General features: G+C 40.8%; 1 protein-coding gene across 1 annotated transcript in view; it reads right to left on the bottom strand.

Moving 5' to 3' along the window:
* The window catches only part of CADPS (Ca++-dependent secretion activator), a gene marked incomplete at its 5' end in the record, with an annotated part of 282,061 nt that overhangs the window by 179,381 nt on the left and 88,572 nt on the right, over positions 1-14,108 (bottom strand). Inside the window, 3 exons of the mRNA XM_008574861.1 lie at positions 1,750-1,761; positions 6,723-6,935; positions 13,438-13,546. Coding sequence (XP_008573083.1) covers positions 1,750-1,761; positions 6,723-6,935; positions 13,438-13,546 — 334 coding nt within the window. The remainder of the gene's footprint in view (positions 1-1,749; positions 1,762-6,722; positions 6,936-13,437; positions 13,547-14,108) is intronic.

Here is a 14,108-nt window from a genome sequence, read left to right as displayed (position 1 = left end):
TGTCTGAGCTAGTTAAAAAAGAAATGAATTTTCATTTAGTATGGTCTATTTAGATCATATCATGGTGTTTGAAAAATTTTGAACCTGATTGTGGGAGTCTATTCTTCTAAAAAGTCATTTACTTTTACAATGAGAAGGAATGTGATTTACATTGTGGTTTTGGGTTATGCAAATTAAGTTGATATTGAATTAATTCTTTTATTATTGCATTTCTGCAACATAGCAACTGCAAGTTGACAATACAAGAAGATATAGCAGAAATCTCATGAGATAAAATTATAGAAAGGAATTAAGGCAAACAACTATTCGAAAATCTACTAGGATAACAATGCGTTGTTGTACAAATACATGTAAATTCGCTCAGAACAGAATTCATTCAGTCATCTATTCATCCATCCTTTCATTCTTTAAAAAAGTATAGCAAAATCCTAAATTCCCACTAAGTTCACATTCTATGTTAAGCTTTTTAAAATGCCTCATCAGACATTCAAAGTAAAGTAAAGTTAAATTAAGTATCTGCTTGGAGTGGTGAAAAAAGTCTGTCTGCTAGCCAGGGGTACATTTATGCAAAATAAAAGAAAAAAGAAAGAGAGGGGGAGAAAGCAAATTAAAGAAAGAAACAAAAAGAATTAGAAGAAAGGTCTATTATTAAATGGTCAGGAGGAATGATATGACCTACTTCTTCTAAATTAGCATTCAGAATACTCAAATACATATTTGCCTGCTCTCTTGACCAATTCTTCTAGCTCCCTCTAAGGTCATGTCTCCCCTCAATGCAATTTTGGTGCATAGCTTTTTCCTATGTGAATAAAGGAATTGCATACTCTCTTATAGTGAAGAGAAAAATTTTTTTAAAGTTTTAAAGTTTCTTTTTTCTCTTCCACATTCATTTTTAGAAAAATTAATACAAATACAAGTGATGTCAAAAAAGTTATTGTTGTCATTGTTTTCGGGGGAGTAGCAGAACGACATTCAAACCAGAGGTCAAAACCATCTTTGGCATTGTGATACTGTGAATCCAAATTGTTTTTGAATAAGCTACATGGATCCAATCATGTCCTTAATTTCCTGTTTTTGTGTGTGGTAGTCCCATGTATTATAGCTCTCCTTTCAAGATTAATCCTCTATTGGGTCTCACTTTAGAGCATAGCCTCAAGCCAGGTAGAATTAATTCTTTAGCATTCAGATACTGCATTTGTTTTACTAATTGTATTTTGCAATTTTTGAAAGTCTTGCTCAGTTAACATCTTTGGGTTTCCTACCGCGCCTTTGGTCACCACACTTGGTACGCTGACCATTCTAATCTTTGGGATGGGAAAGGAAAAACAACAAAAACAACAACAACAACACATTATCAGAGTGCGAAATGATCTGTTTTCAGGCATTAAGCAGTCAGGTAGCTGTGAATTCCATGAAACAAAGGCATTATTTGCCATTTTGTTGTGATATTCATTAATATTCTTAGAATGAAAAAAAATTAGGAGATGTTAATGGTTGGCTTTACTCAAAGGATCATTTGATGCCAATATGAAAGCCAAGGAGAGGAGGCAATTATGCACACATCACATGCATCCTAGCTTCAGTATGGAAGCTTACATTTCCAACCTAAGGTCAGGAAAATAACATGAAAAGTTTTACTACAAAGTCTAGACATGAGGAAGATTTAAGAGGAGAGGGGGGAGCACATTGCAGGTGTCAGATAATCTAGTCTGATTATCTGAGCTGTGCTAGCTATAGGGGAGCACTTACCCTTCAGTCCAGCTAGAAGTTAGCAGGGTAAGAAGGAACAAACCAGAATAACATAAAGACTAGCAACAAGGCTCAGGAAAGCAGACAGGAGTTCTAACCTAGCAGCTAAAGTTCTTGGGTTCGAGCAAAGATTGAACAAGAAAACTTAAAGAAAACAAAACAAAACAAAAACCAAAATCGACCTCCCCCAAACCAACAGTAACAAAAATCCCCCTAACTGTTGAAGACTGTTCGGGTAGTAGCAAAAATAGAACAATTCTCGAAAACATCCAATTTTGGGGATCTATGATGTGATTAACAGACATTAAAATGACTCATTGCAAGTGATATAGCAAATAATTGACCAAATGTCGAAGCTTAAAATACTCCCTTCCCCCAGCCCCAGTCCATATGAGGATTGAGGTACTGATTTTTACTGTTCCACTAACATGTAATGGACAGGGATAAAGTGTCTCAAAGAGAGGCCATTTGGCACAATAAAAACTATGGCAATGCTCCACTACAGATTTGGATATTGTTTCCAAGGTAAGTAACACTGGCCTTCAAAATTGGAGAATTGCAAGAATTTCTTTAAAGATGTTGTATAGTTAGGTACTGACTTAAATTTTTAAAATTTTAACAAAAAGGGGGAAAAAATAAACAATAACACATAAAAAAACCACAAAAGAACAAAAAAGTTTTAAATGTTGGTGGAACCCTCCCCAAATCCTTGTACAGTCACACACAAACTAATGAATAGCAGGATCTATTTTTTTTTAATTTTGGTTTTTACAATTACATATAAATACTCCACTCCACTCTTTCTTAGACGTGTCTTTTCATTTTGAAATTGAGTTTTTTTTTTTTGTCTTTTTTTTCGTGTCCGGCAACGGATCGCAACCCTCAGTGTCGCGCCTGTACCGGACCGGGACCGGCAACGGGATCGCAACCCTCGGTGATGCGCCCGCACCTCGCTCAGCCAGTGAGCGGGAACCGGTCTGTATGTGGGATCTGAACCCTCGGCAGGAGGGAGCCGCCACGCTCCCAAGCGGCGCACTGTAGCAGTGCGCCACCGGGCCGGCCCGAAATTGAGCTTTTGAAATGGTAAAAAATAAAAACGCTCCTAGAAGTCTGTTAAACTGAATTTAGAAAGATCCAAATAAGCTCACAATTACTCCCAAGTTTCCCAAACTAAAAAATTTCCCATTCTCAAGTTTTCCTTGAACAGACAGCGACATGACAAGACTGGAGTGTTTATTTTTCTCTACTCCCCCCAAAACACTTTACTTTCCTTTTCTATGTAGCATCCCTTTGCCATGTAAATACCAATCAAGCAATTATAAAGTTAAGCCATTGAAAAGTTGCTGTTCTTAAAAATTATTCGCTAGCAAATGGCAAGTACTCTGAACAAATATCTAAAACCAGGATTTAATGAATAGCATGCAGAGTTAAATATTTAACAACAACCCTTACCTTTTGGAAGTCAAGGAAACCTTTTTAAAATGCAATACTTGATTAACTTTTTATCCTTTTTGTTAGCTAGAGAATCTGTGATTGACTTGATTTTTGTGATGTGACAAAACAAATCAATGTATAGATTGGCAACCAAATGTTAAGTGAAGGACCAAAGTCCTTCACTATTTATAACTATGTTATGATTGTTTTTTATTTTTCTTCCTTTGTAATACTGGGTGAACAATATGTCCCAGTTTGCCCAGGACTGAGAGTTTTTCTGGGCCACAGGACTTTCAATGCTAAAAGCAGAGAAGTCCTGGGCAAACCAGGATGAGTTTGTCATCCTAAGTATGAATCAACACTGAGGTGCTGACTGAGTTACCCATATATAAGTCTTGATCTGTTTAATGGTGATGGTTTAAACTTAAATTAAAGCAGCTGTGAAATAATTGTGTATTAACCACCATTCTGTGGCAGACTCCACTAAAAATTATGATATACTCCTTCACCCCCATCCCCAGCCATTTTATTGTGGTTTTTTTTTGTTTGTTTTTGCTTGTTACGCATAACTACCCAAGGATCATGGAATGCTGGCTGGTTCCTTTTTTGGTCTTTCTTATGGGTTTTATATAACCCTAACTGCAAATGCTCAGGTACAGAATGCTGGGCTGGTTAAATCCTGACTGGTTCCCTCTGCTGGCTTCTGAATTATGAGAACAGAAACCACACTTGCTGGTACTCTGGCTGCAGTTTTTATTGGGTGCCTGAACTAACAATTGATAGAATTTGGAGCCGTGTTGAGGCTCTGTATCAAGGATAATAAAGTAACCACAGAACTATTGGGATCAAAACTATCCGTTTGAAACTCTGGGTAAGAATCACCATTTATTATAGGGCCACTGGGTACAGTTGTGCAGATTGCGCACTGAACAACTCAATGGGTGCCATTCACATTTTTATCTACGTAAAAGATGCCTCCTGAAATATACAATCTGCAAGACTGAATGTGGTGGCCTTGTTCTTATAGAACTTGGCAGATGTGCTAGGGCTTCCCCTCTCTGGAGAACCCCCATGCCTGGGCAGTGATTAAGGAGACAATAGAGGTGAAGGAGGCTCTACCCCCAGTTACTGATAAATCCCAGAGGCATGCATTATCCTACCTTCTCACTCATCTCTCAGCCTACCTCACATACTCTGTATGGATGGTATCATTTATCCCCCAAATTCTAATCCTTAGGATTTTGCTTTGGATGTCCCATTTAATGTAAAAGTTCCCTGTTTCAATGAGGGTAATGACATATATTAAGTTGTGTGTATTCAACTGAATCTTTCTGCTGATGCTTACGGACTAGCACTTTAATTTCATAACTAAATGAATCCTATCCACAGAGGAAAATCTAAATCTAGAGCCCCTGTATATTTCCATGAAGTCACCCTTCTTCAGCAGCTTCAATCACTAGTCTTCTTTTTTAATGTGTCTGGTCTTTATTTAATTTTAACCCTGAATGTCTTCCTTTTCCTTATACTAGTCAGAAAAAAGTGGGGTCAATCACAAAAGCCATGTAGCAATTTCTTAATCTGGGCAGATGATAGAACAGAAACACTAAATATATGGTAAAATGACTTTAGAGAAATGGAGATTATTTGGAAATAAGACCATTATTTTCCAAATATCACCTGAGATGCACTTTGTATGAGGTTGATTTGAATGGTGATTATAATTAGGATTTCTTTTTCTGATGTGCAGATAATTCCATTTCAGGTGCGTATGATAGGATGTGTGTGTTATTTCCAAATGTATTAAAAATGAGAAATTCCATCACACATTTTCTTTTTTTAGACAAATTAAACAAATATTGGGTATGCTTTATCTCAACTAATGACTGCTATTCTCTTTATTGTTGTCAAATAAACCTGGTGCCAGAAGATGTAACAGGAAATAAGAGGACAGTGGGAAACTTGGTGGTGGTTGAGGGCAGGAGGGCTGTCCCTTCTCTCCCAACACCCCCTCAATCTATTTCTCATTCTTTCATGATTTTCTGCGTGGAAACCCACAGCGACTGTGTGATTATTTATAACGTTCCATGAGGGAATGCATCTTCCTTTAAGAAACTGTCAGCACCCGACAGGAATTCCTGGAGCACCTGATGGATAGAGTTTGCCATCCCAAAAGAGTTATATTTGTCAATCAGCAAGGGTGTTGCAAGGTTTAAGAACATAATTCTGTCAGACAGAAATGGACATGGCAGTGGAATTCATTGAAATGAGAATTTACCTTTATTTAGTTGCTGTAGCTGCAAAATTATTTCACCCGCATTCATATTTTGCTTAAGAGCAACAGAGGGGAGACTGTGAAGAGCGCTGTGTTAAAGGTTAAGTATCTGCTCTGGGGACTTTGTGTTTGCTTCTCCTTCCTCTGCAATTCCCTCTCCTCAGATATCTGTGAGACTGACTCCCTATCCTTTGGGCTTAAGCTCAGGGAAGAAGGCTTCCTTGATCATCTGTCTAAGGGCCCATCTCCTTACTCAGTCATGACTCCATGGCATCTTTCATGGCACTTATTCATGTCTGAACTATCTCATTTATTTGTTGACTCATTTGCTGTCTAGACTCCCCCCTGAAATGCAGGCACTATGAGAACAGGGATCTTGTCTGCCTTCCTCCTTAGCAGGTCTCCTCTCCAGACGGTTGCTCAGCGAACTAGATTGAATGTGTGGCTTTCACACTAAAGCAAGGAGTCACCATGATTGTTGCTAAAAATGACTTGTTATCCCTAGTTGACTCAATACTCAGGGTAAGGCAAAAGTCTCTACTGAGGGCAAATGTTTGCAGCTAAAATGAATTACTTTATTTGACGTCTTATGTCTCCATTTTCTTTGTTTTGACAAATGTCTCTATGCACATACTGGCTTTCACCTTACCCTGTATATCAGAAGTGTTGGGAGATAAAAGTCATCCCAGGTAGCAAGAAGACATGGTAAAGGGGCAAGATATTAAATGGATGCAGAGGGAGGAGGAGAAGCAACTGTAATACAAACTGGGGCTGTTTAAGGAGACAGTTTCATTTTGGGGACTCTGGTACATTAGATCAGAATGGGATTTAAGGTACCATTTTTTTTCCCACTGCATGTGATAATGTCATCATTTATTTTTAAATGGTTCTAAATTGCAGATTTAAGTTTCTTTCAGATCAACTCTATTTTTAACTTACTTTTAATAGGAAGAAAATGAAGCAAGGACATACATAATCTACTATATTTTGGCTGTGAATTCCAAACTCTCACTGAAACAAAGAGATAAAAATGCACCTGAAATATACTTTCCTTTGTTTAGTCTTCAGGGGAGAATTTCAAGTATTGCACTTTAAAATTACTTTCATGTAACATTTTGTCCCAACCTTCTTCCTGAATTCACTATGAGTATATATTTTCAGCAAATATTGTTTTATACATCCTTAATAGAAAAGTAACTAGATTTTCTAATTCAACTTTGGAAGATTTACTTTACAGAGCTGTTTTAAAAATGGCATATTTACTTACAAAATTGAGAGATGGGGGCGTCCAGCTGGGGCACGTTCCCTCCCTTGGCGTTGAGTTTCTGGACTTGTGTTGGGGGCACAGGCTTGTGCGACTGCCCAGTGGCCCGATACATGGCTTGGACCCACAGGATGCGATCTTGTTCATCATCGCTCGCAAATATCACGGTGTCTCCTTCCTTGACTGCATTAAAGAAGGCTCGGCCACCCTCCAAACCTGGAGGAAAAGGGAATGACAACTTCTACTAAGCTGAGCTGCAATGTTCTCAGCAGGACTCAGCCCTTAGAAAAGCAGTTTCTGCTGCTTTTGCTTGTGCTGGAGTCAGGGGGAGCGATTTTTCCGACTCTATGATGGGAAGTCTGAGAGTCACTTGGCTGCAGAGTGGGACCATGATGTTAAAGCAGCGTTTTGAGCCTGGTTCTTGTCTCATTCTTTGTCCTGCTGGGGACAGAACAAGCAGACTGCCTGCTGGTTGGGCAAATACCTGTCTTTAAACGTACTGTTTTTCCCTCATCTTTAAAAATAAACAAACAATGAAAACAAAAACCTCTCTGACTCCAACTCTCCTTCAGCTACTGTCCTGTCGTTCTTCTCTTTACAATGAAAGAAAGATCTCTACCAAAGCATCTCAAATTTTAGTGCACATTGTATCCCTTGAGCATCTTGTTAAAATGCAGCTTCTGATTCAGTAGGTCTGTAATGCGGCCTGAGATTCAGCATTTCTAACAAGCTCCCAGGTGATGCAGATGGTGTGGTCTGAGGACCACGCTTTGAGTAGCAAGTGTCTCTCTCCTCCTACTCTGCCTTAAAGCCCCACCAAAGGGACTGCTGCCCTGCTGAGACTTTTCTTGTCAACAACACCCATGACCTCCACATTGCTGATCCAATGATCAATTCAAAGTACTCGACTTACTTGGCTCATGGGCCATCAGCAGCATTTGACACTTACTCCCTTCTCTTCAAAACACTCTCTTCACTCGGCTTCCAGGAAACCTGATTTTCTACTCTTTCTCAGTCTGGGTTGCTGGTTCCTCCTCCTCTTCCTGACCTTTGAATGTTGGCGTGTCCTGGTGTTCTGTTCTTGGACTTCTCTTCTTTACCTACACCCTCTCCCCTGGCGATGCCATCCGGCCTTTATTATTTTTTATTATTTATTTATTTTTAAAAAGATGATCGGTAAGGGGATCTTAACCCCTTGACTCGGTGTTGTCAGCACCACGCTCTCCCACGTGAGCTAACCAGTCATCCCTATATAGGGATCTGAACCCGCAGCCTTGGTGTTATCAGCACCACACTCTCCCAAGTGAGCCACGGGCCGGCCCCTGCCATCCAGCCTTTAAATACCATGAGTATGCTGATGGTCCTCACATTTCCACCTCCACACTGGACCTCTCCTTGAGCTCCAGACCTGAATATCTCACGGCTTTCTTGATTGCTGCACATGGGTATCTGATAGATATCCCAAGCTTGTGACATCTAACACCGAACTCCTGGTCTTTCTCCTGTACCTCTCCATCTCGGTAAAGCTGAGCCCATCTCTCTGGTTGCTCAAGCCCACATCCATGGGACCGTTCTTGACTCCTCACTTTCTCTCACTACCCACTTCCAATAGGTCATGAAATTCTGATGGTTCACCTTCAGGACATTACCAGAATTTGACTACTTCTTCTATGTCCTATGCTGCCACCCTATATCTAGCCATTACCATCTTTCACGTGAATTATTTTAATAGCTTTCCATCTGATCTGTGTGCCTCCATCCTCACTCTCTGTAGTCGATCTCATCAGGGCAGCCAGAGTCACTGGTTTAGCACAGGAGTTAGAAAATGTCATTCCTCTGCTCAAAACCCGCTGGAGGCTCCGATTTCTCTCGGAGGAAAAGCCTAGGTTCTGACAAGGCCTGTAAGGGCCCACTTGAACTGGTCCTCCACCACCTCTGACCTCCTCTCCAGTGCTATCTCCCCCGTCTGCCCACGTGCACCCTCACTCATAGCCACGCTGGCCTCCTGCTGTTGCTTGAACACACCAGGCGTGTTCTCACCTCAGTCCCTTTGCACTTGCTGTTCTCTGTGCCCAAAACACTCTTCTTCCAGGAATCTGCATGATTCGCCCCCTCACCTCATTCATGTCTTTGCTTAAATGGTACATTCTTGTTGAGATCTTCCCTGACCTTCACCTCTCCTTACCCATCTCTCTTATCTTGCTTCATTTTCCCCCTTTACTCTCATCACCTTCTAGCAAACTATACAAATTACTTTGCTTCATATGAACAGGGAATTTTTGTCTGTTTTGTTCGCTGCTGTATCCCTGGTACCTCAAATAGTGCACGGCACATAGTAGGTGCTCAACAAATATTTGTTGAATGCATGAATATACTATTTATCTTTTTCCATAGGCAGTTCTCAAGGTTAATATTTAGAGAGAGGTAGGTAGAAGCCGTTCAGGCTTAGGCCAAAGCTATATCATGTCTGATAGCATATTCTAGAAGCCTATATTTTAGGTTACTGGGTATTCTGCAGCCAGAAATAAAGTTTTATATCTTTGTCAAGTTCCTCATCATCTCCCCAGTTATTAATTAAAAATTGAGAGGAGAATGAATGAGTGATTAGCATTTCCAAATTTCAAATGAGGTCTGATAGGTAACCTGTTTGACATTTGGTACTGAAAAGATTACTGGTCACATCAAGACTTTTCCACTGTGCTGACAGTATTGATTCAGGTGTCTATTCTGCGAGAGTGGGTGTGTATTGATAGTTTTGTACTTAGACTGGCTGGGGATTGGGGACACATAAATAGCTACTTCTTCATATGGAGGATCTGGTGATACAACATCAATAAAGCTATACTAAAAGCTGTTGGTGGTTATGATTATGAGGGAATAATTTTTATGGGGGACTTCAAAATGTATAATTTGGATAGGTTGATGTATAGTTAGCAAGCTGGGAAAATTTGATGAACCTAATGGATGGCATGACAAGAAGAAAAATTCTGGAAGGGAGGGAGGAAAACGAAGCACTTTGAGGGATGCTTTAAGCCTAAAAAGTGAACACTAAGGAGTTAAGAGGAAGAGGAGGTCAAATAGAACTTCTGTAGTCTAATCTCATGGTAACCTTAGGGATAGACTACTTTGCTAAAGTCAGCGAACGCCAGGATAGACATCACTGGAAGGGCACTTCTCCTGCCTGCCCTGCTCAGTGCCTGCCTGTGGGGGTGGGGATACTGTGTTCCTGGGGCTACTGTCAGAAGTGTTTTCATGGGGTTACCTTGGGAAGTAGTGAGCCCTTTCCATTGTGCCATTATTCAGAGATAGAGCTAGAAAGGTCATAAGGTGTTTCCAGACTTTTATATAATCTTCCCAACAGCCCTGTGAAGTACAATCATTCCCATTTTATAGATGAAGAAACTGAGTCATGGAGAAGGTGATAATTAGCTCAGGGACACAAAGCTGGGCTGTACATGTCAGAGCTGGCTTCTAACCATGACGGTGTGGCTCCAGAGCTGATGACTGTAACCACTGTGCTGTACTGCTGCAAGCACGAATACCAGGGCTTGGCGCACGCTAACAGCTCCCTGAGGGCTCCTCATTAGCAACAGAGGGAAGCCTAATTGTGGAGCGAGTGCGGGCAGAGAGAAATGTCTAAAGCAGCTGCAGCAGCAATGGCAATGACAGCGTTGGAGAGCAACAGAGCTTTTTCAAAAAGCTCCAGAGATCGAGGACACATCAATGGAGCAGGAAGGAGAGAGAAGAGCAACACAGTTGAAGGAGAACTGAGAGGAGAAAGCAAAGTGAAAATCGACACATGCTCCAGGGCAGCGGAGTCTTAGAAAAAGCAGCATTTCCTGCGGCCTGGATCTGTAAAATGTGAGGTGTGACCTTGCATGGGCTCTCCATGGAGAACGTGAAGCACAGTCCCACAGGTACTGACCTGTCAAGAGCCAGAGGACATGTCTGGGAATGGACAGAGGCAGACCAGGTGAGGGAATGTTGGTCAGTGCCCTCGGGGAGGGACTGCTGTTCCAACAGCTTGCAGGGACATAATCTATTTATGTGTGGTCTATTTATAGAAGAGGTCTATATGAGTTGCCTAAGATTAATTTAATTGTCTGATAAGTTTGTGCCATTGAATTATTATGAGTGAATATCCTTTTACTGGAAGGCTTAATTACTTAATCTGATAGGAATTGAGAGATTGTTGCTTACTGGCCAAACCATACCTGGGGAAAGGTAAAATGAAGCATTTTCATTTTTAGCTTGAAAGGAATAGCCTGTAAGTAAAACTGACACACAATTATTTACCAGTCACCAAACTAACATTTCAAGGACCCTAAACAGGTAGAGTTTATTTAGCATAAATGCTTGTGCCTGGGTAACCATTTGGATCCCAAATTGGTCTAAAGTAAGGATGCTCAATTGTGTCTCTCTCTCCTAGGGTGGACAGGAATGGGCTACAAGGGTACCCAACCTATAAACATCTCCACCAGTTGGTTCCATTGACAATCTGGATAAAGCCAACGGTAGGAGCAGAAAAGACGAATTCCAAGGTCCGTCTCCATTTGGGTACTCACCTTGCAAGAAGCAGTTGAGACTCCACAAATCTCTGAGGACATTGGCTAAAATGTGTATTACTTAGACCTCCGGCTGGCAAACTTTACAGTGCATAGAAATCCCCTACAGTGTTCATTTAAATATGAGGATTCTTCCCTCCCTCCTGGTTCACAGGTTAGGAGTGGGGCCCAGGAATTTTTATTTTTAAAAAGCACTCTTTAAGAAATTCTGAGTTAGATTTTTCTTATGACAATTGGGAGTATTTAAATCTCCATTTTCAATCAAACATTACTTGGGAACTAAATAGGACTTGGCACTTAGAAAGGCAGAGAGAAGAAGCTGCTTGTTATTCTCAAGCACATAATCAATTTACTTTCCATTTACATCTTTCGTAAAGGAATTTATAAATTATATCCCAAGAGATCGATGTAAAAAAAAGAAATAAAAGAAGCTTTAAAAATATATGTGCACAGTTACTCCTTATGCATATAGATAGAATAGCTTTCTCCCAGCTCCTGCCCTCCCCACCATAGGAAGAGGATTCTGCTTTCATCTGATAAAATAACCATAGATTTGCTATAGCTGTTCACATAGCTATGTTTTACTGCAAGTGCTAAAGGGTGACTTGGGTTATAGCCCAAGTCCCAGCTCTGCCTCCAGACAGCCTTGAAAGACAGCCTTTGATCTTTCGGAATCTCAGTTTCTTCATTTACAAAACCCCGGTCCAATTCACTCTGTGGGCTTGTGGTGAGGGCCAGATACAGTCATGTAGAGGAAAAGGCATAGTGAACTGGCTTAAAAGGAATTATTGTCGTAAGATGGTACTGGTTTTTCTTCTCGTACTAGCCCTTTAGCCTCTCACTTCAAATGCAGGTCTCGGGAACCTATCTATTTCTTGCAAGGGAACCCAATGACTTAAGAAGGCAAACCATCACAGAATGTCCTGAGGGTTGTTTTCTTAATGCAGGCCCCCCACCCTCCCCTTGAGGAGATGTTGCATGAAATTGTTTCCAACACAAGTCCTACTTATTATGAAGGATTTCCAGGCAGAAGCTTTTAATTCTCGCCTTATGTGGTCAGCTCTGTATCTTGCTCTGGCAGGATGCAAATTACATATGGAAGTTTAAATGGGCGTGGCGGTTCCATGTCACTCAAGGTTGGGACTCTGAGGGTAGTAATTTTCCTAAGTGGGCTGGCCCGAACCCTTCCTGCCACACCTTTTCAGGTTAACACCTTGTCTTCTTTGAAACTCTGTTTTTCTCTTATGTGTATTTTGTTGCATGTGGAAGAGCAATATGGGAGTAGAAAAAAAGGTTTTGGGCCAAATAATGCAGTATGGTTGGAAATGCTTTCCTTGTGCAGATTTGGCATAAAAATAAACTTCTCTGGGAGAGGGCTGCTGGTGCTTCTTGCTCATTAATATGCTGAAATGATTTCGCACCCACCCCCCCATTTTGAAGGTTTTTTTGAGGCTGATTTCTATTCATTTTTCTGAGAAAAAGATAAAATGGGTAGGGGGAGAGGTGCAAGGGGGCAGGATGTAGAACTTCTGCAATGTAAAACTTGCAGGAAATACTACCGTTTGTGTGGTTCTCTAGTTATATAAGGCTTAGCAGCTTCGGTGTCTACCCTTGTGGATTGGTGTCTTCTTAGGAAAGAAAGAGTTTTCTTTTCAAGTGCCATCAGCTAACCTTACAAGCTCTTGAATTATAGCTAGGGGATATGGATGTATATGTGGGGCAGGTATATGGAGTCATAATGTCTATCAAGCCCGCACGTCACTGGTGAACAATACATACCAACATACACACGCACACACAGATGTAGTCCTTGTTGCACATGTAGGAATTCTTTTTCAGCAATTTTTTAAGCACCACGTGGTGGAATACATACTTGATACAGGTATGTAAAAGAAAAATGCATTATGTTTTCTATTTGATTTTAAGCCACAAAATCCCTTGAGTAAAACCAAAACCCTAGCTTGAGATGGTATCTAATCAACCAGGATAGAAACTCCATAAGACCAGGGACTGTGGCTGTCAGTCACCCATGAAACCTTTAGTAAGTTGGCTTATTGCTTGGCATGGAGTAAGAGCCTGCAAACACTAGTTGATTGTTAATTTGGGAAGGCTGAGGGTTTTGTGGGTTCATGACCTAGAGGGCGGGTGGGTACCTGGCTGGGGGTCGGTGTAATCCACAGTGTAGCCATCCAGTTGTAGAAGTTCCTGAGGCTCCGCTTTCTTCTCCCTGTAACTGCACATGGCAAATGTGTACTGACTGACCTGAGAAGGAAAAGCAGATTATGAGGTAGGTCCCCGAGAGCCAGTCTTCCCCAAAGAAACCTTCCCCATTTAACCATTTCTTCTCTCCTCTGAGGCCCTGGACTCAATGGCTGAGTTAAAATTGAGTTTTGCTATCTCCTGGCTGTGTGACTTTGAGAGAGTTACTTAACCTCTCTGGTACTCTGTTACTTCATCTGTAGACTGGATATAATCTTCGAACCTATCTCACTGGCTTATTGTGAAAATTGAATGAGTTCATACATGGAATGCACTTAGAGCTGTTCCTGGCACTTATTAAGTGCTCAAAAAAGATTAGTTATCATCATTATTGCTGCTGTTGTTATAATTAGGTTAAGATACATGTGATTGCCATTTTTGTAGGTCAAAACTGGTTGAGTGGCTGCAATCTTACAGGTTGAACCTAATATGACCATGACCCTGGCTGAGACTGCCACACTTGCAGACACAACACGGGTCTTTTGGTCAGAAGTTGGAGACTAGATATTCATTTCTTTCATGCCCTTTTTTTTTTTTTTTTTTTTTTTTTTTTTTTTTTTTTTTT

Source organism: Galeopterus variegatus, unplaced genomic scaffold (genome assembly GCF_000696425.1).
Source record: "Galeopterus variegatus unplaced genomic scaffold, G_variegatus-3.0.2 Scaffold1112, whole genome shotgun sequence".
Taxonomy (NCBI): Eukaryota; Metazoa; Chordata; class Mammalia; order Dermoptera; family Cynocephalidae; genus Galeopterus; species Galeopterus variegatus.
This window is presented reverse-complemented; position numbering and strand designations above follow the sequence as displayed.